The 25,122-nt window shown below is 36.4% G+C and overlaps 1 protein-coding gene across 10 annotated transcripts in view; it reads left to right on the forward strand.

Moving 5' to 3' along the window:
* Window positions 1–24,584, forward strand: part of ZNF644 (zinc finger protein 644) — a 50,691-nt gene extending 26,107 nt beyond the window's left edge. For 3 of the 10 annotated variants that reach the window (XM_065072633.1, XM_065072637.1, XM_065072634.1), the window contains 6 exons: window positions 7,209–7,281; window positions 8,649–10,698; window positions 11,140–11,695; window positions 11,879–12,484; window positions 22,305–22,407; window positions 22,898–24,584. In XM_065072633.1, coding sequence (XP_064928705.1) covers window positions 8,680–10,698; window positions 11,140–11,695; window positions 11,879–12,484; window positions 22,305–22,407; window positions 22,898–23,090 — 3,477 coding nt within the window. In that variant the 5' untranslated portion in view covers window positions 7,209–7,281; window positions 8,649–8,679 and the 3' untranslated portion in view covers window positions 23,091–24,584. Of the gene's footprint in view, window positions 1–1,412; window positions 1,474–7,208; window positions 7,315–8,648; window positions 10,699–11,139; window positions 11,696–11,878; window positions 12,485–15,031; window positions 15,155–22,304; window positions 22,408–22,897 lie in introns of all 10 variants that reach the window. The other 7 variants (XM_065072631.1, XM_065072632.1, XM_065072635.1 and 4 more) reach the window with 5 other exon arrangements.
* The last annotated feature ends 538 nt before the right edge of the window (window positions 24,585–25,122 follow it).

Below are 25,122 nucleotides of genomic sequence, written 5' to 3' on the forward strand. Positions count from 1 at the left end.
ATTTCTAGTATTAGTAGTATTCTCAGAAGATGTAGTTTATGTTCCTTAGTTGAATTATTTTAGCATTTACTTCTAGCAGTTTAGATCGAGTAAGGTATTTCAAGTAATTTTAGAATATAAAATTTGCTTCATGGTAGTGTTCTTCATAATGTTGTCTTTTGCGATTAGAGGACTTGCCAAAGCTGCTTTTTTGCCTTCTGAAATCTTCTCCATATTTTCACTTTTTAATTTATTGATATAAATTTTAGGAAAAGATTCCCTGGTAGATTTTTTTGTCAACAAAGCTCGTAACAGTTTGTTGCCTCTTGATTTTGCCAGTTCAGCAGTGTGTGGGTCCCGGCCTTTTAAACAGGATAATGAAATTGCTGATGAAGTATGACAGAAGGAATGTGGGAGAGTAGAAGGAGGCAAGAGTTATTTAAATTGGCTTTGCTGCAAAGAAAAGCTTAATTCGAATGTATAGCACAGTAATTTGACAGCACATGGCTCCATGTTGAGACTGCTTCCTCTGCTCTGCAAGCCAGAACCTTCTGCAGTGACAGCAGATCTTTCATTTTAGTATAGTCCCCCATGTAAGGACTGTAGGGGTGAGACTAGAGCCTGGAAGAATGCGGGTACTCCCCTAAACATGCGCTCACTGTGAAATGTGTCACTTGCTGTGGCCGGAGTTACAGCAGCATTGCTGGTGGGAAGGGGTTCTATGGGGAGGAAGTGTTTTTATTGTATTGCCTGAAAAGCCGCCACTGAGAATCCAGCATCCTTAGGCCCCTCTGAGGTGTGACATAGCGAGAAGGCATCTAAGTAATTGGTGACGCAGAAGGAGGGGTTCATCCTGTGGAAAGTCCTGAATTGTAGAAATACTAGTAGAAAATGTGGTGAGTCTTGGTAAATGCATGCTTATAAATTTGAGTGAGATAATATTACTTTACCTAATGAGTAATGATATTATTTATTTAGCAAGAGGACTCTGGAAAACAGGAACACTGGAAGAGAGATAGAAAGGTGGGCCCGGGGCATCAAATTATAGTATCGTGAGGTTTCTGTCAGCCCATTCCTTCAGCCTACTGAGGTGCATCTGAATGGCAGCACAACCCACTGGTGTATCAGCCACTCCACTCAGTCTTATATCATCAGCAAACTTGCAGGTGGTACCATCTGCCCCATCATCCAGGTCATTAGTGAAGATGTTGAACAGTGTTGGACTCAGTACTGACCCCAGGATACAGTGCAAGATACTGGTCACCAACTAGACTTTGTACTGCTGACAACCCTTAATTTTTGGTAGCCTCATAAAAATTTTGTCTCACAGCAAGAATGGGAGCATGGCTTTTATTTATAGACCATAATGAGCAAAAACGTTCTTGTTTCGTAATGCTGGTGGTTACTAAAATAATCCATTTTATTATGTCTAGATAAAAACAATTTTTGGAACCATACTTGAGGCTCAAGAATACGTTTGACTGAAAAACACAGGTAATGGTGATGAACTAGATAGGTGTTTTCTCAAACATTTAATTTATTTAGGTGTGAGCCTGTGATATTGACATAAAGGAAAACAATTTATCTATGCATGTAAAAGTATGTAAGGGAACAGTTTTGGAGAGAAATAGTGTGTATTATCACAAGGGATTAAGTCTTTCTTTTTCAAACTTAATATGTCTTACTGTAATGCTGGTAGTCATTTCCATGTGTATCTGCATACAGGAAAATTCAATATTTGATTGTAATTCTTGTCTTTAGTAGGAACCAATGGCAATGCAATTCAAACTAGATCATACTACTAGACAAAGAGCTGCAGGAGCATGGCTGTCCCCTACTGTGGAGTGCTGAGGGAAGTTACGGAAGCCTGTGGGGAGTTGCTGGACAATATGTGACTGTTCTTAAGTTACCAGATTGAAAGTCTTGTTTTTTTGTACTGACTAAGCATCTTTTAAAAATACCTAATTCAATTTGAAAAGTCTCTACCAATGAAACCGTCTTAAACTGCTCGATTAGCACTTACAACGGAAGAGTATTTTTTTTAAGTCATGCATCTGATTATTGTGACACTTAAATTGTATCATCATTTATTTTATTGATTTCTGTATTGAATTTTAGCATGATGCACCCTATTGTGACAAACTGGTTTATTTTCCCAAGCAAATCAATGTTAGAGGAATAAGGTTAAGAATGGTTGGTGGCAGTAATGGTATTCTCCGCTATGATTTCTGAATTGTGAGACAGTCATTCTTCAGTTGTGTACTGTTTCCTTTTACACGTGAGATGTTAAAATATCACTCTTAAACATTTTAGACCAGAAATTAAGTTTCTGAAATGTTGACATTTTTAAGGAAACATTTTTGTTCCTTGCTACCTGACACACAGCTTTTGAAGAAATTGTTTCAATAGGGAAAAAGTTTCAGGTAAATAAACTTTCCAAAGAAGTGTGCGTCAGGTTTGGTGTTTCTGAGTATAATTTTCCTGAAAAGATAAGCTGCTTTTGTGATGACTCGTAGTTCAAAGTTTCTCTTTATTCAGCTTTTTTCCACGGAGGTATGACAACTCAATGGATCTGTCAACAGTATAACAACAGGTCGTATTGTGGGTGGCAGTAACTTTGTAGTTCTTTATTTAGGCATAATACAACCTCTTAGTGTTGCATCAGTAATTTTTCTTACTGCTTTAAAAATAATTTTTAATATGAGAGACTTGTTATCTGTCTGTGAGAGTTCTCTAATGTTTGTGTTTTCATGTGATCAGCTATGGATCTGAATTGAAGATAACTAGTTTTCAGTGGAACTCCTCGGACTGTAGTTATATTAACAACCATATACTTGGATGTAAAGTAGGTTGTGGGAGGGCAGTATTCATGGTGTTGTGCATATTGAACAAGCAGCCTCTTCACTACAGAAGTTCAGAAAAAATCCGGAAATGTTTGGGCGCATTTGTAGGTTTCAAAGCTAAGTAAGGCAGCCTACAAAGTGTCTCTGCTGTGCAGAAGGGAATGTATTTTCGAGAATTTAGTGTGCAAACACAGGAGCTGGAGGAAGGCAAGGGGAGTCACTGACTCATACTCTGGTTGTCAGGCTTTGTGGTTCTGTTTCTATCTGAAGGGTGTGTGGATCTGGATACCTTCTAAGAAGAGTTGAAGTGGAAAATGAGTAATAGGTATTCTTCTACCGGTCAAAGTATCATGATTTTATGGACGTTGGGTATTCATATTGCTAAGTAACACCCAAAACTCAGGAGGAGTGAACTGTGTGCGGTACTGTATGAAATGGGCAAAAATATCGCCCAGCTATCCTCTAAATAACTTGAGGTTTTTGTTTGTTTGTTTGTTTTGTTGTTTTTCTTTCCTCAATGTGTCTGGTTTGTGCTAATACACTACTAGTTCCTCTGTTACTCTATACAAACCTTCATTTTCCAAAGGTTCTTAAACATTTTACTTTTGATGAAAGCTACATGCTTGACGTTTACCGTGATTAAGTTGAAGAAATAGACCACGTAATGGAGCAAAATGGAAGGAGATACCTCTTTAGTCCTGTACTGTGATGTACTTAAGCTCTCTCAGGTCTGCTGTTTGCTGCCTAAAATCTGTGACTTTAGTCCCATCATCTTTAATAGCTGTCACTTGAGAAAGCTTTATTACAGCAATGCTTGTGGACAGAATGATAGGTTTAGTTAGTTTTCTCTGTTTACATAACAAAGTCTTAATGAAGAATCTAAATGGTAACAGTGGAAACCTGAAACTTTCCTATCTCTTGAGTATTTGAGTAATCCCTCCAGTGTTCTGGTTATTCACAAATCTACTTAAAGAACTTGATTTACAAGGCCTTACAGAGCACAGGACAAGTATATTTTTTCCTTCATTACAGCACTGCTGAAAGACCTTCTGTTTCTTCATTTACTTTAAGTAGGCTGAGTAAATTCGGTCCTTCAGGAGATGGCTTCTAAGCTTTTGTGCCACTTCATAGTTGCTCTGGACTTTTAGTTCATTGGCTTATATTTAGGAATTTAATGAGAAACTTGCTATCAAAGCACAGAGAAGCACTTAATGCTTTTCGCAAACTCAACCAAATTCTTCCATCTTAATTTTTCAGCTCCAGTGGGCTTTCAGATCTATTATAAATTCTTGTAAAATGAAGTGGGTTTGGTTACAGAAACTGACAAATCTCTAACTACAACTACTAGTAGGCAGTACTATAGTACACATAGCACTGGAGTCTAAGTTTTAATGAACTGGTATTGCATGGTTTGTGACTCTATTACGTAGCTAAGGTTGTCATTATGAAATAAGAACGTACTGGTAATAAGTACAATTAATAATGTACATCGAACAATGGAATTAAGTACATTCCTATAAAAAAAGAAATATTAATGAACAGAAAGTGGACAGCATAGATCTGATGACAGGAAGGTTGCATCTAACTTGAATTACTGAGTGACCTAGGAAGCTTGCTCAGAGGGATTACTGAATAATTATGTTAATATGCAATTATCACCTCATTTCTTCTGTAGTAACCTCAAGACGTAGTGTAGTGAGGGTGTTATAGCAAGTGCTGATAGTTTGCAAAAATACTGATGTTCAAGATTTTTTAGACAATAAGATTAGCTTAAGGCATTTAAATGATGATCTGTCAGCTTGAAGATAGTTCTGACCTTACACTTTTTCAATGCTTAGACTATCTGGCCACAGGCAGTCATATCTGCAGAGCTCATTATGATTTTTAAAACTGATACTTTATGAACGAAAACAACATAAAAAATATGTAGATTTTGAAGTACTTAATTAAATAGACATGGAATGTAGCTTGGTTGGCTAAATAATTGGTTGTTTTCTACTTTTGAATATGAAATAATTCCTATATAGTAAATAGTGTAGTGTGTAAACCAGAAATAACACTATTAACTGCACTACAGTCAGTCTAGGTCTAACTGAAATAATTGAATTGAATTTGGCCTAGCCTGTTAGATAAAGCATGTTACAAAGGTCTGAGCCTGGGATTGTGTACACTTGTGTAGACTTTCTGAGCATTGCCATTTTCACACTTATCTGTCTCCTAGGTATATTGCACTTTGTGCTTAAATAAAAGCTACCTTAACTGTATAGTGCTTGCCTGGGCAGAGGATAAAACAGGATATGACTTGTGGCAAATTTAAAGTATGATCTCAATGTTTAATATTTCAAATACAATAAGTAAGGATTAATTACAATATATTTTGACAGAATTAATAATTTGTGTATTTCTGATATGGTATAGAGAAGATAATTTTAAAACTGTGATGGAAATATGCAAAGAATATTGCATAGCCTTCAGTACATCTTAGTTGTTACAATGATTGTTTTTTCTTTTTTTTTTTTTTTCAAGAGTATTCAGATTCAGTAGGGTGTAAGTTTGGGTGTTGAGCTCCCTGAATGGTAGGAGTGAGGTGATAACATTTTCTCAAAAATGATGGCTTTATGTGAAATGTTTTCTTGCATGTGTCTAGTTACACCTGTCATTATTATTGCATAACTTTCTACACATAGAGTAGGTAATGTTAATGAAGTTTTGCATCTTAGCTCAGTGTCATCACAAGACTTTAAATTACCATAATTTTAAAAGATACTGCATGTGTTTTCTTTAACACCGTGCTGTTAAAACTGCAAACTTTCTTGTTGTCCTGCACATAAAATAGTGATTTGTGCCACCCTGATAGCTGGAAAAATGTGATAATTAGCAGAAAATTATTAAAATGTAACAGCAACGTTACTGATAAAAGCATTTCAGGCTTGATTCAAAGGCTGAAATCTGTAGGGACAGAAATGTTGCCATAGAAGACTTCTAATCAGATCCATATGGAGTAGTTCACAATCTCCATAAATACACAACATGGAAAGGAGTGATGATTTAGATACCGCTCATGATAACTCTCATGAAGAGACCCTCAGTTTAAAGGTGATCATACCATGCCCTAGCCACCTTTTAAACTTAAGCTTTAACACTAATATTTAGCGTCACTATGGTTTTGTATGTAGAGCAACATGGTTTTGTCTTCAGCACGTAAACCTGTGAGAGGTTTTCAGGAGCCGTTCTGATAATGAGGGCTGCAATCTCCAGGCAGGCAGGATATTCTCGGTTCGCCTCCCTGCTGTTCTGGGGGTACCGATGAAGTTGCTTTAAATGGAAAGCGTCTGTTCTTCCTCTGAACCCCTCACACCAGAACAGATGGGTGTAACTTGGAACATGGAAGGTTTTACCTCAGAGGTGGTAACAGTGAAGCCACTCATTAACACTGAATTTACCACTTCGTTAGCAACGTTGCTTCCTGTTGATAAAAGCTAATATAGGCTCTCAAATTGACTGAGCATGCATTTGTCTACCTCTGCAGTAATAAAACGAGGGAAACACATCTTCCAGGCAAAATTGGCTTACTAAATTTCTTCTAGACACGTTTGTGAATGTCTCTGCTGCCCGATACTATATGAAGCTTCCACTATTAAGTTGTAAAATTGTTGGAGCTGTTGTGCATCCTTGGAGGTTTCACTTCTTTTTATTGACTTTTGCATTACTGATTCGTAGTGCATGTTTGCACTGTCCATTTCTAACTTGTATGCGTGATGTAAAGACTCCTGCTGGGTGGTGCATTATCACCATTTTAGGGTGATAGCTTTGAATGCGATCTTATTGGAAATCGTTATTATGGTGGAAAATGACCCATCTCAAACCAGCAAAGAAATGCAAAATGTATGAAAGGAGAAGATGAGGAACTGGGGTGTCTAGTAGAACATTTGCATAAAAGTGTGTTATAGATAAATAATACAATATTTCATACACTTTAAGCATTTATTATGCATCTGGTATGAGCGCTGCTGTATTTCTAAATTGGCCATTTCAATGACTGAGTAGCAAAGGAAACTTTTTTTTAATTGCAAATTTTTTCATTGTTTTTCTACTCTAAATATATTTATAGTTACTTTTCTCTTCAAACTAGTAAATGTCATATTACATTAATGTTTGTTTTTTACAAATTTAAAGGAGGTTAAAGTATTTGCTTTGTCCTTTTGCCATTTTGAAACAAAACAAGCACAATAACAGAGTTTCCAGGAGGCTGTAGCTAGCTTTGAATTGTGTGGATAGCTATCATAATGTTGAATTGAAAAACTAAAAGAAATGCTGGAGCCATTTTGCAGTGTGACATCTAAAGATGAAAGTGGTGTCATTTAACCAGTTTTTTTCTCTCTTTAGGAAAAAAGGATGTCAAGCGTGGTCTTCCTTGATTTTGGTGAAGGACCATTGCAGGGAGCCATGGATATTAGTTGTGAGTTATAACATCTTAATTTAAAGAGTCTAGGTAATGACTCCTTTTAACTGAGCTGTATTAAAAAACCTTAATTAGTGACTGAAACTAAGTATCCAAAGGCAGGAATCAAATCCCCCAAAAGATCAAAGTGAATAGTACTTTTTAAGGGTAAAATATATGATTTCTGTAAAATATAGATAGATGTTTCCAGCTCCTAGATGGGTGTTTTAATGTGTTATGCTTACTGTGTTCTGAGGACCCATATGAGAGGTAAATGCTGGGGTAGACTTAAGTTCACACTCCTATTTGTTACGCTCTGATTTTCATGTGTAGGTAACTCCTCTGTGCTCAGTAAACATTGGGTAGATGATTTTGTGTATGAACGAAAGTCACTTGTAGAAAGACACATCTATGTACACAAGGCCTTCCAGAGGGAATTAATATGTGGTAGTTCCCTGTACTAGTAGATACTATTATTGTCATGCTCTGGATTCAACATGGTGATTTCCTCTGGTAGGTAAACCCTAATTAAATATTTGCTTCTAATTGTGGGTGTTTTTCCATCTTTGAGAATATGCTATTTTATTTGCTTATCATTTAAAATGGCATTATAACATAAGCAGGATCTTATTTATTTATTTTAAAACAAGTAGAATCCTTTTGTAAGAAGGGGCTGGGAAGATATTTAATTTCTTGAGTGACTTCGATCCTTTTCTATGTTTCTATGAGTAATCAGATGTTCAAAATCAGCTTAGTTGTGTTTTCTCCTTTAATACCAAAGTAAACATTTCTGCAGGCTTCTGTGCAGCAGCACATCAGTTGTATGCAAGCACTTTGAAAAAAGTAATACTTTGATATACATAAAGATTATTTTAGTTTCCTAGGTGCTAAAGGGAAGTATGATTTAAAAAACAAAAACAAACCCAAAAAACAACAAAAAGCCCCCCACAAACACTGAAATAAGTAGCAGATATCTGGGTAGTCTTTACTTCTAGAAACAACCAAAGATAAACTGTGTTTATGTTAATGTCCATGTAGAATGTATTGGCACAGCTTTTTACAATCCCATTTCCCTGATCTTGCTTGCATGCAGGTGTTCAGGCTTTTTTGAACTGGAATATTGGGCAGTGACTGTTTTGCTGTATGGTTATTAATATAGCATAGGGAAAAAAGTATATATTTTTAATTGCTTCATTGATTCATTTTAAACTTGTATTGAATATCCTAGATTAAAAAAAATACATTTTTAACAAATTCAAACCATACTTTTAGGTCATAGTTTGGAGAAGGGTGATCCTAAAGAGAGCTGTAAATTAAATTTGCCATTATTTATTTCTGTGATTGCCTGATTATTGTTTGGTTTTTGTTTTTGTTGTTTTTTTTAGTATAAATGTACTTAATGGACAGACCAGCAATATGGATGATTTAGAGATAAATACTGAAGTCATTGGTGCTAAAGAAGAAGAAGAAATCCTATGTGATGATACTTTCATATCTGAGGAAGAAGGTGGCATTCCTAAACCACAAGAGAGCGACACGTCATTTCAGAAGAACAGTACATTGACTCTGCCTGAGGAGCTATCAAGGGACAGATCTGAAAAAGCCTTAAGTGGAGGCCAGACTTCTCTATTTATACACACTGGTGCTCCTACTGTTTCTAGTGAAAACTTTATCTTGTCTAGAGGAACGGCTGTTAATGGACCAGTTTCACACTCCACCTCAACTAAGACTTCCATTATGAATAAAGGCAGTGTTTCATTAACCACTGGACAGCCTGTAGGTCATCACACAGATTCCTGCTCAGCTTTGACAGTGGTTCATGATCTTCAGCTGCCTGCAAAGAGTACAACACAGAAATCAAATCAGCACCAAGTTTTATTTTTGTTACCTGATGTAGCACATGCTAAGAACCTGACTCATTCCATTAAAAATCTACCTACCTCTGCTTCAATTGGTTGTGATTCACAGAAATCAGTAGGAAATAGTGTAGATAGCACTTTAGTAGGACAAGTAGAAGTTTGTGAGGATGGTAAGAATTTACTAGTAAAAGATGATTGTGTTGATACATTAACAGGCGTTTCCTCAGGTACAGGTGATTTCAGATCGGGATGTGATCCCAGCTGGGATCCACAAAAAGAGTTTATACAGTTTCTTATGACAAATGAAGAAACAGTAGAGAAGTCTCCCATCCACTGTAAAGTAGGCTTAGAAAAAAAGCGAAAAAGGAAAATGGATGTTAGTAAAATAACACGCTATACTGAAGACTGCTTTGGTGATACCAGTTGTATTCCTAGTAAATCAAAACTATTAAATGTTGACTTCTTAGATCAGAATGAGGAGCTACAAATAATAGAACCACATAAATATTCATTGAGTAAAGTAAAGCCTGAATCCACAGATGAAGAGCTGGAAGCTGTTGATGCCATCCAGCAGCTCATTTATAGTCCCAGTAGTAACTGTGCAGAAGATACTTCTCCTGTTCACACTAGCACTTTTTTTCCCAGTACTTTAAAAAATAAATGTGAAGAGAATGATTCTGAACCGCCATCTACTTTCAGTACTGATGAACCGTCGTTTTATCCCTGTACAAAGTGCAATGTGAATTTTAGGGAGAAGAAGCATCTGCATAGGCATATGATGTACCATTTAGATGGGAACAGTCATTTCCGACATCTCAATGTCCCCAGGCCCTATGCATGTAGGGAATGTGGAAGGACATTTCGAGATCGTAACTCACTTCTTAAACATATGATAATTCACCAGGAAAGAAGGCAGAAACTGATGGAAGAAATCCGTGAGCTGAAGGAACTTCAGGATGAGGGTAGGAGCGCACGGTTACAGTGCCCACAGTGTGTATTTGGTACCAATTGTCCCAAAACGTTTGTGCAGCATGCAAAGACCCATGAAAAAGATAAAAGATATTATTGCTGTGAGGAATGCAATTTCATGGCTGTGACTGAAAATGAACTGGAATGCCATCGAGGAATCGCTCATGGAGCAGTAGTCAAATGCTCAATTATCGGTAGTGACATGTCCCAGAGAAAAACACAGAAAAAGGCGTCCTTGAAAGATCCATATTTAGGATCCTCAAAAAAGTCATCAGCATATATGTGTAAGATGTGCCCATTTACTACTTCAGCTAGAAGCATTTTAAAAAAACACATGGAATATTTGCATCCAACATCATGCATTGAGCCCTTTGGTAGCCATATTAGACTAGAAAAAAGAAAAGGCAGCATAATAGAAGAATCTTTGGATTTCAGTAGCAGGACAAAACAGTTGATCAAACAATCATCTACTTTTCCAAAGAACTCTGTTTTAAAACAGGATGTAAAGAGATCATTTGGCTCCACTTCACAGTCCAGTAACTTCGCAAAACTTCACAAGAGACCCTACAGGATACAGAAGGCTCGGAAAAGCGTTTCACAGTCATCTGTAAGTGTGTGCAATCTAAATTCTACAAACAAGACCCTTTTAATTAGAAATAGCTTTGAGCAGAAACCTAATTGTTTTCATCAAGCAGCAAAGCAGAAAGCTAGCGTGAAAACAAGCAGTAATTATTTATATAGACACGAATAAGAAAACTACAGAATGGTTAAAAAATCTAGTGACTCTTATCCTTTGCATTTAAAAAAGGAAGAGGTTGACTCTGTCAGTTCTTTACATGTATTTTCTTCATCAAGTAGCCCCTGTAATGATTGTTTTGTCATGGATCCAAGTAATCTTGATTGCAAAAGGGCAGAAGGCTGTAAAGATTGTAGGCATGTAGCAGTAAAAAGAGTGCTTAAAGAATCCAAGAGGAAAGGCTCTATTAGAGGAGATGATTTGGGTTGTTATCCAGATTTTCTGCATAAAATTACTGTTGTTGTTTTACAGAAACTTAACTCCACTGAGAAAAAAGACAGCTATGAAACGGAGGATGAAAGTTCATGGGATAATGTTGAACTATGTGATTACACTACACAGTCTCTGGAGGATGAATCTTACAGTGATATTAATCAGGAGCATGTAAACCTATTCCCCATATTCAAAGGTAAAATGGAAGATCATGAAGCTGGTGATAAATCGGCACTTGGTTATGAGCAGAATGATGGCTTTTATTTTGAGTATTATGAAGATGCTGAGGGTGGTAACTTCCTGCATGATTTGCATGATCCTCAGAATTTAGAAAATGTGGGATCCGCATTGCCAAAGCATAATTCAGTTTTCCATTGGACTGATTTGTCGCTTGAAAAGAAGTCCTGCCCATACTGTCCAGCAACCTTTGAAACGGGTGTTGGATTGTCTAATCATGTCAGAGGACATCTTCACAGAGCTGGACTAAGCTATGAAGCTCGTCATGTTGTTTCACCAGAACAGATAGCAACAAGTGACAAAATGCAACATTTTAAAAGAACTGGAACAGGAACTCCTGTTAAACGTGTTAGAAAAGGTAAGGTTTGTTTTATTTTTGTAAATTTGTTTATAAATTAAAGGGGACAGAGGGATTTATTGAGCACTAAACAAGACTTGCTGTATCTTGTTGCCAAGCCTCTCTTCTTATCCTTGTGATTTGCTGTTGTAGTGTTTAACTGCATATAATTGTCAAAAAACATGAAAATTGTTTTCTTTGTAGCGATTGAGAAATCTGAAACTTCCTCTGAGCATACGTGTCAGCTCTGTGGAGGCTGGTTTGATACTAAAATTGGATTGTCTAATCATGTGCGAGGACACCTGAAGAGACTTGGCAAAACCAAGTGGGACGCACACAAGTCTCCGATCTGCGTTCTGAATGAGATGATGCAAAATGAAGAGAAGTATGAAAAAATCCTAAAGGCTTTGAACAGTCGCCGCATTATTCCCAGACCGTTTGTTGCTCAGAAATATGCATCAAATGATGACTTTTTATCTCAGAATGTTATACCTCTTGAAGCATACCATAATGGCCTAAAGACTGAAGATACATCTGTGTCTGCATCAGAGGAAGAAGGGCTGAGTTTCCTAAATGAATGTGATGAAACAAAAGCAGTACTACATGATGGGAAAAAAAATCAGTCACTTACACTGATAGAACTCCTGAAAAATAAGAGGTTAGGAGAAGAAAGGAATCCTAATATCTCTCCTCAAAAGATTCATAATCAAACTGCAAGAAAGAGGTTTGTTCAGAAATGTGTTCTTCCACTAAATGAAGACAGTCCATTGATGTATCAGCCACAAAAAATGGACTTGACTATGCAGTCAGGTAAGAAGATGTTTCTAGCTGTCTTGACAACATTTCCAAATAATCCTTTAATTCATAGAACATGTGCAAGTGCAGAGTATTTTATTCGGGATTCTATTCACTTGTTTCATTTCCAGAGGACGCTGACTGCAAGAGGTAGCACAGCAATTTTTTTCTGACACGTTTTTCCTAAAGTGAAAACACCCCTCGGCAGCACTGAGGGGTTCTTGCACGGCACACAGTTTCCCTTCTGCATATGGCTGGGCCTACAAATTCAAAGCAGACACAAAATGAGCCTCAGTAAGGAAGACGACACATCCTGCAGTAGCAAGTTGAAGTGTCCAGGCGTATTTGGTAGACTAACAGTTCTGAAATGTTTGGGCTTGTAACCCTGTTTCTGGGAATTAGAACAGCTGGTTTGGGAACTACTTCATTTAAATCTTTGAGGTTTGTGCAAAGCAGCATTTGCTCAAGCTAACAGAACTGTTGATACCCTTATAAATGCATAATATTCCAAATTTGTGAATCACTGTCGACTAATTTTGATGCTTTTAGGCAAACATACTCTTACAACATAGATTAGTTCTTGTTCGTTTCAAAATTGCGGCTGCTGTGAGATTCTGATGCTTGCGTAGGGTCTGTCTGTCCTGAGCGTAGAACTGTGCTGGTTCAAGCTTTGTTGGAATACAGTTCTAGCCAGCAGGTTTCTGATGCACAGCCCTTGACCGATACAGGCAGTGATTGCCACTCGCTGAGGATTGTGCTTAATGAAACAGTTCTATAATCAACTTCCTAGATACTCTGTATACTAATAGAGCAAAGTTTTAGAGTGTTACTTTTAACCTATGTGTCACATAAGAGTTATTTCTAGACTTGGGCAATTCTTACAACATCCTTTTTAATGTGTATGTAGAGCTCGCATTTATCCATTTCTTGTTTGGAAACCACCTTATAATGCTGCAGGATTATTTAGTTTGAGGAGCAGGTTCTTGTTTTGATACCCCTGACTTTTTGGTTCTGTTGGTTTTCTTCTTATTACCTAGTGCAGGTTAGTAGAACTGGCAGTGCCTAGTACTTTTTCACCTAGATTCTTGTCTTCTTTTCAACAAATAAAAACAACAACAATCCAATGTGCTCAGAAGTTCTTTTAGGAGACTGCAAGTGTGGCAATTTCTTAACAAAGGTGACTTCTAAAATGACATAGTAGAAAGGTAGAACAGAATTACATTTAATGTCTTCTGGAGGTCTGTGGTTGTCCTTTAAAACAGGAGATTGCTTAATAAGGGAAGTGTTTCTTTGACAGACTAAAAGGTTTGAAAAACAATTCTAAAGAAATAGCTTGCCAAACCTGACACAGTGTATTGCTTTCTGCTTAATATTTACCACTGAATATTAGGTAGCACCATTTTGGTTGTGATGAACAACCAGGTAAAAATAAACATATGCTTGCATAGTACTAACAGTTACAAATGAGGCCCTATAATTATCTGTGGATGAGGTAACAGTATTTGACAACTAACGCACCGTGCCAGTTGAGTTAATAAGAAAAATATTTAACATCAGGTTGAAATTCTTCTGTTTTTCCTAAAAGGGCAAATATTTCTAATTCTGGTTTTAGTTTTTCAAAAGGCTTTTACCAGCCAGGTGTTTTTCTTCTGTAACTTGCCTGAAAAACAGCATGTCTTCTGTGGGCTGCTGGAGAATAGGATTCTTTATTTCCTGCAAACAGAGGCTTTAGAGCTAGTAGTTTTAGCTTTTTTTATTTATTCTTCTAAGAATTTATTAGTAGAGAACTTGAAATATTAGTTGACCAAAAATGGTAAAATGAAGGGAGAAACGTTATGGTGAAGTTGAGCAGAGAAGTTATAATGGTTTCTTTGTCTGGTAAGTGAGGAGTTCAGTATTGTTTCACTGTTTTCCTGTGATAAAGAGCATGTTCCTTTGTTGATCATTTACTTAGCACAAAGATTTTAGCAAGAATCTTCAAATCATTAACTTTCATTATCGATTGCGCATCTGAAGTAACAAACAGAAAATGCACTGAACAAAATGTTTTGTCTAACAGCTGTTCAGTGGTGTGTTTTACCACCTTTTTCTTTGAGCCTTCGACAGCAGCCTAATTTAGTATTGAGCTCTTCAGTAATGTGGGTAAAACACTTCTAATTACGACTTTGTCAACCAGACTTCTAAAATTCTTTTTATTGGAAATGTTGCAAGCTCTGAAATTTCTCGACAGAATTGTGCTGTTCAAATTGCAGGATTGCATTGTGGGATTAGAGCTTCATATTGTGGCGGTCTATAGGAACTTGATAGTAGGTATTAAATGCAGAGTAGCCTAATGGGCTCAAGTTGCCTCCTTTCTGTTCTTTTCCAAATAACATGGTTTGGCTTAAAGCACTACATGGAAAATTAATAGTTATTAACTTGGATCCTTCTGATATACAAAACAATTGCGTCAATGCAGTGAATATATTTTAAACCATCTTTATTGCAGAAAACTTTTTACAACGCTTTGAGAATTTCATTTTTGAAGAGAGAACTGGATTATAGTTTTCTTTTGAATGATAGGTATGCCTGTGAAGCTTAGAACGTGTGTGCATTGCAATACGACGTTTACAAGTGCTGTTAGCCTGTCCAACCACTTACGCGCTTATGCACGAAAGAAGAGTGCTGGACTTTTGACTGGGACAGGTATGTTTTGTTACAGATGTAAAAGCAAGTCTGTCTATGATACATTTTCCTCATCAGACTGGACAAAAGCATTTGTTAATTCAAAATAATTTTGAGGCTTCTGCTGGTAAACGATGTATTTGCCATAAAACTTCAGCAACTTTTAAGAAAAGGTATGTTGCTGTTGTCCACTCTCATGTCCGATTTTCATTCTTACTCATTTATTATGGATCAAACACTTAAGGTATGTAAGCAGAGCAAAGAGATGATTGCTGAAATTCATTCTCCTACAATATCACAACTTCCAAACCAGCTCGTTGGCCTTCTAATGAAATGTTAAAAAATACCTCAAAAATGAGATAGAGGAAAAAAAAAACAACAAACCAAACCAAACAAAAAAGTGATTTTTACAATCTAGTACATTCAGTTACTAAAAATACTGTACTTAAAACAGGAAAATCAAGTAATTTTGCAGTTTGTGTATTTCTAACAACGTATTTATTGTATGTAGTTGGTTTCATTTCTTGTTTGGCTCACAACCCAAAAACTACCTGGTCTGACATGGAGTAAGTCTAGTACAGCATTTGGCACTGCTATTAATGTTTTTTATTAAAACATACTTCATTTTAAAATTCCTCTAATATTCTGTATTTTTACTAATTTCCAGAGACCTGCTTGCCTGTAGGCAATTTCTGAGTTTACTTGGATTATTGCTGAGACTAGTGGGACTTTGTATGATCAACAGCAAATTGAGAAGCAGAGATGGAATATAGTGAGGAAAATTTGGAGATACGAAGTCTGGAATATTCTATGATTAAGAACGGCAACTGTCAGTTTTCTGTGTCAACAAGCACAGACTGTCACACTGTGCTTTGGAAAATCCTTTTCTTGTCTGCAGATGTAGCTCATTATGCTAAGAATGACAAGCAGCTTCAGGCTTTCTCTGCAGAAGGCTAAAAGAAATACAGACTGGACCTGTGGCTGCCAGGTCTTACATTATACTAAGTTAATGCTAAAACAAAGTAGACTTAGAAGGAAGTCAGAAGATGCAGTAATATCTAATGTGTAGGAGTGTGTGCCTTTAGCTAGTAATTCTCAAAGTTTTCATACTAAGTAGAAATATGAGGATAGTGGACTTCATTTTTCACTCCTATGGTTTGATATTAGCCTTGTGGTAAGTTACTTTGTGTATATACCTACTGGTGAAAAGTTTTTCAGTAGTTATATATTTAAATTGCACGTTGAAATCTTAGCAATAATTCATTAGAAGAGACACTGGTGAACAGGATATTTAGTACACAGAGGTTTGATCCTAGACAAGCTCCTTGCACCTCAGCTTACCTTACACTAAATGGGAAAAGCAAAGGTAGCTTGTTACGGTGCTTTTAGGTATTTTTGTTTGTTTTCTTTAAGAAATGTATTTTGCTAGGGAACTAGTAGCATACTTATCAGAACAGTTGCCACTTTCTTAAAAAGAACTGAAAGAAAACTCTTGAGTCTTGTGTCATTGGACCTCAAAGTTTGTTTAAAATTAAGTTAGAAACAAACTGGTGTTAAAAACAAAGTTTAAAAAAATAGAAACAAAACCTTTTAAAAAAAAAACTTGTGATCTCAGCAGCTGGAGCTGAGCCAGATAAATGGCCTGTACCATGTGGACAAAGGCTTTTTGTTGAAACTAATGACTGAGAGACACTTAAGTTCAAGCTATAACATTATGCAACCAATATATGTTTCTATTAACTTAGTCATTACCATTAAAACTGTTGCAACTTTGCCAAGGTTGTAAACTTTGCTCATTGGCTTTTCAGTGGAGCACGCTCAATGCAGGCAAGGCACACAGACCAGAAAATATGCTTCTAAACGGTGTTTTTATTTGATATTCCACTTCATATTGTAAGGTTTGTGAAGAGAATGATTTTAATGCAAGATTTCACTAGAACACACTAGTTTTAAACTTTGCCACGAGTGTCGTTCTTGGGGGCATCTCAGTTTTTCTTATTAAAAAGTGGTTGCAGTTGAGAGAGGTTTTGAGATATCTTCAGTTTGGCTGCAGCCTGGAACCTGTATGGAGACAGTGAGGCTGTATTTATACGGGTTCCACCTGTTTTCATGAAGCCTTTTTCACATCTTCTAAAGTAAACGTAACTACTAAAAAGAAATCACGTTGGTTGAATATTTACCTCAGTTTCTTTCTGTAATTAAATAGTTGTGTGTAAACATGAATGTTGTAATTATTTGGCTATTGTTTTGGGAGCTATCTAGGCATTACTGTTTAGTAAGAGAAGGATAGTAATCTCTGCATGTCACCAAAGCGAGGCCTTCCCTAGCGCTACATTAGCTTATATACTATTCTTCTACTCAGTTTTTCAGTTTGTCTGCATATGTTTTTGATATTGACTATTATCATGTTGCTTTTCTAGCAGATGCCCTTCTTCTTCAGAGTCAGTAATTTGGTCACATTTAGTTAATCCTACCCTTTTTGTTGTTGTTGCAAATGCAACTTGACAGTTTTAGCAGTATAATAGACACAGTCAAGTGTAGTGGTAAATTTTGAGAACGGACTCAAGAAAGACATCCTAGAAGTGGAACTTTTTAGGCTGTTGGCTGTTCAAGGTTAGTGTTTATTAAACTTAATTTGTGCCTATAGTTATGCAGTATGGATCCACTTTATAGCAAATTCCTTTCTAGGTTCATTTGGTAGTTACTTGCTTTTGTATTAGTGCTTGCATGGTGGTCTTCAGATTGTTCTGACTGGAACATTAATTCTTTTAATTATTTTTTTTTGCTATGCAGCCCAGTTTTGAACAATGTAATTATTTAATCACTCATCTTGAGTAGATGCTAATTTCTTTTTATACCCGTTTTGATGAATAGTAGCACATTAGCGTTTCTCAGAGCATGTGGCAAACTTGCTTCTTTCTTCTGATTGTCTTCAGAGCATTGGCCAGAACTATGCAAAATCTTCAAAATCTCACTCTTCTTGATACAGTTGTATATCCAGCTTCCTTCCTTTACTTGTCCCTCCAGTGTCTCTTGATTCTCTCTTGCACCCTGGCTTTTTACTTCTTCTCTTTGTTGAGTCTTTTCACATACTCCCATCTCTTCTTACCTGCTGTCATCATCTGCCAATTGCCACTCTCTTCTTTCGTCTTTGCTTCCGTAGATGGAGACTGCTTTTTTGGAAGTTTGGGACAGAATAATAAACTAAGGAGCGAGGTGTCTGGCCGTTGAGCCAGTGGTAGGACTGAGATAGCAGTTCATGCAGCCACTAACGACACTTCCAAATAAGTTTTCATGTTGCTTTATCAAAATTGTAGCTTCGGGAAGTTCACTGTGGAAGCATATGCAGCTCCAGCAGAAATCTGAGATCCACTGGCTTTGCTTGTCTTTATTCTGTGTTGTTACAGTTACAACCAATCAACTGGCACAATGAGTTAATTTTTAGTATTCTGTAAAATACTTCAGGGAGCAAATTACTGGAGGATTTTTTTAATGCGTTTTACTGTTCAATAATGATGAGGATAGATAGGAAGTGATTGAATTTGAAAACTAGTGAATAAATATACATGAAAGGTAATTCATTATTTTTTACTTTTTAATTTGCAGTGTTCTTAAATGGCTAATTAGATGCTTTTGTGCATGCAGTTATTCAGCTTGTGTTAGCTTGCATACACTATGACAAAAGTAATGAAGTCTGAATAAAGACCCAGCTTCAGTCTTCCTGAAATGAGAAGTGTTCCATGTTGGGTGACATGGAGAAGTGGAGCTTGCAAATTACTATAGATGCACTTTTAATTTTGAACCTCAGACCAAATGTCATGGCATCTGATTGTGACTTTCTAATTCATGTTGTCTTAGGCATTCTTATTTTAGCCTCCTATCTCCATCTGCTTGTAGTCTTTCTTGTTAAGTGGTCACAGAGGTAAAGAAAGTTTTTGTATGCCGCCTTTTTACCTCACATGTATTTTTCTAAATAGTATGCTTTGAAATGGAGTCCCTCAAGAAGATTCCTCCAAAGTTTGATTGTCTTTTGTTTTAAGTGGGTTGTTTCTTTGTCATGCTGTATCAGAGAGGTTTGATGAAGCGGTGTAACTGGTTGTTACAAAAGGGTTTTGGAGTAGCAACTAGGAAACACCAGGTGGCCAAACTTGAAGGTAGGAGGCTTTTTCCAAGAAGGGCCTTTATGGAGAATGAAGAATGATAGTTTGGGAACTGTGCTAGCCACAGAGGAGGCATTAATGGTAGGTAGTTGCTGCCTGTCTCTGGCAATTTGCTGCAATTTCCATGGAGCTTACTACAGCTAATTATCCTTGGTCTCTTCCCAAAAGTGCTAAAAATGTACTTTCTGAAGCCGTTGTGCTTTGTTACAGTAAAGGCATTGGAAGAACAGTAACTGAGTTTTGGTCAGAACAGGGCTACCCTTTTGTGTGGGTGAGGAAATGATGTGACTGATGATGCTTGCAGGCATCATATCAACACAGTACTTCAGTGTGTGCATGTGACTTCATTTAAACTTGTTACTCTCTGGACAGACAAGATGAAATTAATGTGGTGGTTGCTGGTACACATCTCTGGTAACTGGTGTTGGAATTATGGTTTTCAGTCAGCTTTACCCAGATTTTACTGTTTCTCGACTTACTTTCCTGCTTCATTAGAGTAACTTCAAAATGTGCTTATGCTGCTTTGTATCCCCTAAAATGTCAAAAGACAAAGAGAACAAAAAATGTCCCTTGCAGAACACAAGTTTAGTATTCTTAGTATTTTACATCTTTTGTAACAGCTTCTTGCTTGGGCAGATCTACTTCCAGTCTTAGCTAAGTTACTCTGAGAATTTTTTTTTTCTCAATGTGATATTTTCTGTTCTTTGATGTGTGATTTCTCTCACTAAAGCCTCCGTTGTAAATGGCTCAGAGACGATGCCCATTCCTTTGTTTTCCTTGTTTTCTCATTGTTCTTGGAAAAGGTACTTTTCAAGGAAGTGGAAACTACTGCTCCTGGTACCTTACAGCAGTGGCTGTCTGTGTTGCAGTCTATTTGATTGCTCTTAGATTACACACACACCATTAGGTTTGCAGAAGACCGGTTCATGTCTAGTAAGAAAGTGAAAGCTCTCTGAAATGCTTGGCATGTATGTGAATAGAATAAAATTTCTTGACTGGAATGCATGTCTGAAGTTTGCCAACGTGAAGGAAATAGGCTAGTTCTTGTTTCAAATGCATATAGGCTTCTCTAGAAGGGGCCTGCTGTCTACTGCTTTTTTTTTCCCCTCATATCAGTTGACATCAAACTAACTGACATTAGATGCAACTCATGGATATGTTTGCATTCGGATAACGCTGATTTCTGTTTCCCTTCTTCCCAACATGTTCTGCAAAATTGGCAATGACAAAGCTTTTGCTGTAATAACTGCTTCAGATAAGTCTTCCCTCGTGCAAATATTTCTCTTCAGGGAATGGGTGTCTGGGTTTCAGTGTTTTAATCTGCTTACATTTCTGGTGAAGTTGTTACTGATGTTGCGGTAATGTAAAATATTTCTACTACTTGGTAGTTTCTTCCTAACTATATGAAGAATGTGCTTCTGATGAGAGCATAAAGCATGAAGGACCCCTTACCTATTCACTTCTCCAGATGTTATCTTAGCCATTTCTGTCTCGTTCCCCACCCAACCGCCTTGGGTCACTGCTTTTATATCCGGACTGCTTTCATTGTTACCATCAAAAAAATGCTGTTGAGCTTCATCTTCCTAATGATGGCTTGACCCTGGGTCTGAAGGAAGCGTCTTTAGGTTGGTATCTGCTTCTTTGATTGGTTCTCTGGTACCTTCAAACCTCAGAAGTCAATTCTAATTTTTCTAGATAGTCTAGGAATCTGTAAATCGGGGAATGGAGCTGGGAAGTGTCTGGTGCATCTACAAGTTAAAAGTTTGGCTACAAGGTAAAAGCTTGAGAGGTGCTTACGTGGAGGATGTAAGAAAAATGAAGCATGCAATCAAGACCATATGTTCTTCAAACTGGAATGTTTTGCCTCACCAGATGTCTTATGCTTCAGCATACCAAGAGGTTTATTCTTCTGTTTTATGTTAAAGGAGTCAAAACTTAAACAAGTGTAACAGTTTTTCAGATTTTACTGTTAAGATGCATCAGTAGTATAGCATTATGCCTTTTTGGTATCAAGAATACCATTTATTACTGTTTTTCAGGCTTCTGTGGGGTTTTACTGACAGTGTCTTGTGTTTTGCAATAGCAGTGTGGCTAGGTGCGCTTCTCGGTTCAGACAGTCCCAGACTTCCTGGTTTTTCTTGAGCTTTATCAGCTGTGTTCATCATAACAATATTAACTCAGTTTAGTCCCCTCATCCCCCAACTTTGGCTGCTTCTTCGAATCTCCAGGTTTTGTTAGATTCTTTTTACATCTGTTCATGGGAGGTACGGACGTCAATGCTAACTGAACCCATTTGCTGGGTGTTTCCTGTTCATATACCTTGGTTTCATACATAGTTTAAAATGCTTAGGCTGAAGTTTAAAAGTTGCTTTGCCTTCCCTGGTGATTGTGCTGATACCAGTTCCTACTGCCAAGGATTAATACCTAATTTTTGTAAGATGCATGAGAATTCAGACAGGAGTGAGGGGGAAGTTTCATTTGAAACTTGAAGAATAAAAGGACAAACTTTTGCTTTGTGCTGAAAACAAATGGCAGGTGTTTGCAGATGAGAAATTCTTGATTGTGTTACCTAAAAGCTACAATTTTGTGAAGTTTTAACTTGGTTGAACATAAGCGGTCTTATGATGGTACTTGAACTGAAAAACAAGTTCCAAGGTTCTGACAGTGTTTTATGCATGAAAGGGAATTTCCAGTGGTGCTTGCTTCTGTATAATTCTGCAATAGGTTAGTAGCTGCTTACTGATACTAAAACAACAGTTTAATGCTGAATGTCAATTATGTAGTCTATTAAAGAGCAAGCACTGTGCTAAACTAAAAAAATAGCTTAATGTGTTTTTCCAGTAAATATCTTAGAGCACATTGTAATTGTTTTGGATTCACATTGTAATTAAATGTATAATAACAAGGAGTTAGATGTCTTTTCACTGCTGCTATAGGGGTTGCTTACTAAATATGTTTGGTTAACACTCATTCAAGTATCACTTTACATATGGAAATCTCTCTCTTCTTAGCTTTAGACTGTAAGCAAAAGAAGTCAAGGTCAAGATCTGGAAGCAAGAAAAAAATGCTGCCATTACCTCATAGTGCTGATGAAGTTTACATACTCAGATGCAGGTACATAGAGTATTTTAATTGAAAGAACACGTTCTTAAGAGCTTGCTAATTTTAGTCATAAGAAGATTTAAGATTGTATCCTGTAAATGTGTTTGTGATTAAATTGAATGGGGGCGGGTGGGAAGCAGTTGCTATTTTAATTTAAACAAGAGGCTTGAATCAGTCATGCTCAGGTATTAGGTTGCTGACTGTTTCTGTAGCTAAAATATCATTGGTCGTGTCTGAGTGATACTCTGTCCTTCAAAAGACACCTTACAGAAGAACAACAGATTGTTATTGCTGGTATTAAAAATGTAAGAGTGTATGTTGTATAAACTGCAATTTTTGGTGTTGAGCTCAATTACTAATGAACTCAATTACTAAGGTTTTCTGCTAAAATTTGTGGCAACAAACTTCAAGGAAATTTAGACTTTCCACTTAGTATATTTATTTTCTAATTTTTCAGTAGACCTAGCTATATCTTGATGGAATAATTCTAATGTTTGCATAGGTTTTGTGGTCTGGTCTTTCGAGGACCTTTGTCTGTTCAAGAAGACTGGATAAAGCACTTGCAGCGACACATTGTCAACGCAAATCTTCCACGGACTGGAGCGGGCATGGTTGAAGTCACATCGCTACTTAAAAAGCCTGCTTCAATTACTGAAACTTCATTTTCTTTACTGATGGCAGAAGCAGCATCATAGAACAAGGAAACATTTTAAATTTTAATTGGATGTAAATTTGAAATACTTTGTCATTTTTTTAAATAAATTGCTACACTAAATTATGTTTATAAATGCTAAAGACAGAAAAATAGAGGAAGTGGATTACAGTAACATCAAAACAAATAGAATACTTAACAGTTACAGTAAGTAGTCTTTATATTTTATATAGGGTGGAAGATGTGTTTTTAAGGTTTATTATGTTTTTGTCACTTACTGTGTTCACTATCAGTACAAGACCATTACATGTATGGCAGCCATTTTTAAGTTGTTGCACATGGGTACTTAAAAGACAGATTTTAATAAAACAAAGAAACCGTGTTCTCTTCAGTGTTACCCAAACCAAGGCTCTGTTTATTCCAAAAAGAATTACATAGTAAAATAAGATATTATTATATTTTGTTTGTATGTATGTAGTGTTTTGTATAATACCAAGAACTGCTAATACAATTTACTCAACTTAGGGCATTAAATATCATGTACTTCATAGTTCAAGAGACTGTTCATTCAAATAGGGCAATTAGTACTATTCTATCTAGGTGTGTAAGTGTTTTTTTTAAATCACATGAGGCTTTTTGTACTAAAAAGTGGAGGGAAACTTGTTTAAACAAATTTCTAAGAGAAATATGTACATAATACTGGAAATTTGTGGTAAGGAAATATTCTTTACTTCAGTTGCATTTCTCACTGACAATAAAGTGGTGCATCCATGCTACCTCCTACTTGTCAACAAAGATGGTATTTACCCTTATGTTTTTGTATCATAGTAGATTTCAATCCAACTTTCTTTATTACAAAGCATCTTTTGGTTAACAAGTTTGTTTCTTTATGATGATTTACTTAAAGTCTGACTTGCCTACAGAAGTTTGCCTCTACTATTTTATTTAACACTGTAGAAATGTACTAATAAGCATTGCTCACTACACGGTTAGAGTAGAGTTTTCATTTATAATTCTGTTTAAAAGACTGATCATTTTAGAAAGTTCGAACACAGATTTGAAATGTTTCTACATATGAAGAGAATGTTTACAACTTAAAATTTAGAGCTTGTTTTGGATGTGATTATATGTATGAAAACTGTAACACTATGCTCATGCTAAGGACCTACTTACAGAATTACTGAAATAAATGTGCTGTGAGGATGGAAATATGGTGCAGGTGTCTTGGTCATGATGACTTGTGTTTGTTCATTTAAGCTGTCCTCAGAACATGATTTTTGTTTAAATCAAATCAGGTTCCTCTACAAATCAATTTTGTATGCAAGTAACATTTCATTTTACTCATATAGGGTAACATACTGTAGTTAAGCCAAGGATATGCATTGATATTTTCTTGATATGTAAATAAAGTTAAAAGCAGTTAAAACAAGAGGAGTATTTTGGTAGAGTATATACATACCTCACTGCCAGTGAAATTGCTTTCCTATGGTATATCTCCTTACCAGAAAAATCTCTAAATAAAAAGGTTTAAAGAAAATCTAAATGTCTATAATGTGAAGCGTTTATTTGCATTGTGTGAATTAAGTTTGTGAAATTGATTTGTCTTGCTTGAGATTAGAATCTTCTCATGATCTTAAGTAAAAGTACATTTACTTGCAATAAATTGACTTGTTCACAGACGCATTACATTTGATTGGTGGAAAATATGAATAAATGTCTGTCTTCCTGTATGTGTGCAGTTCAGAGGCAACACACGAGGCTTGTTAACGTTCTGGTGGAACAGGTGGGCTAAAAATACATGGCACTGCAGGACAGGAGACCTGAGACAAGGCCATCCTAGCTGTCGAGGCTACCATTACATTTGTGCTATTGACTGGTTTACTGTACAAGTTGCTGCAGAGAACTTTAGCTTTATTGTCAAAATGTATTCCCTTTTTTTGTTTTTTACTGGAAAATCTGCATCAGTACATTTAGAGGCTGGAGAAAAAAAAAAAACAGATTTTAGGAAAGATAAATGGGATGTTAAAGTATATTGCAGACAAACTATGTGTATGCAGACTAACAAATTTCTAAAT

This window comes from Columba livia, chromosome 8 (assembly GCF_036013475.1).
Source record: "Columba livia isolate bColLiv1 breed racing homer chromosome 8, bColLiv1.pat.W.v2, whole genome shotgun sequence".
Classification (NCBI taxonomy): domain Eukaryota; kingdom Metazoa; phylum Chordata; class Aves; order Columbiformes; family Columbidae; genus Columba; species Columba livia.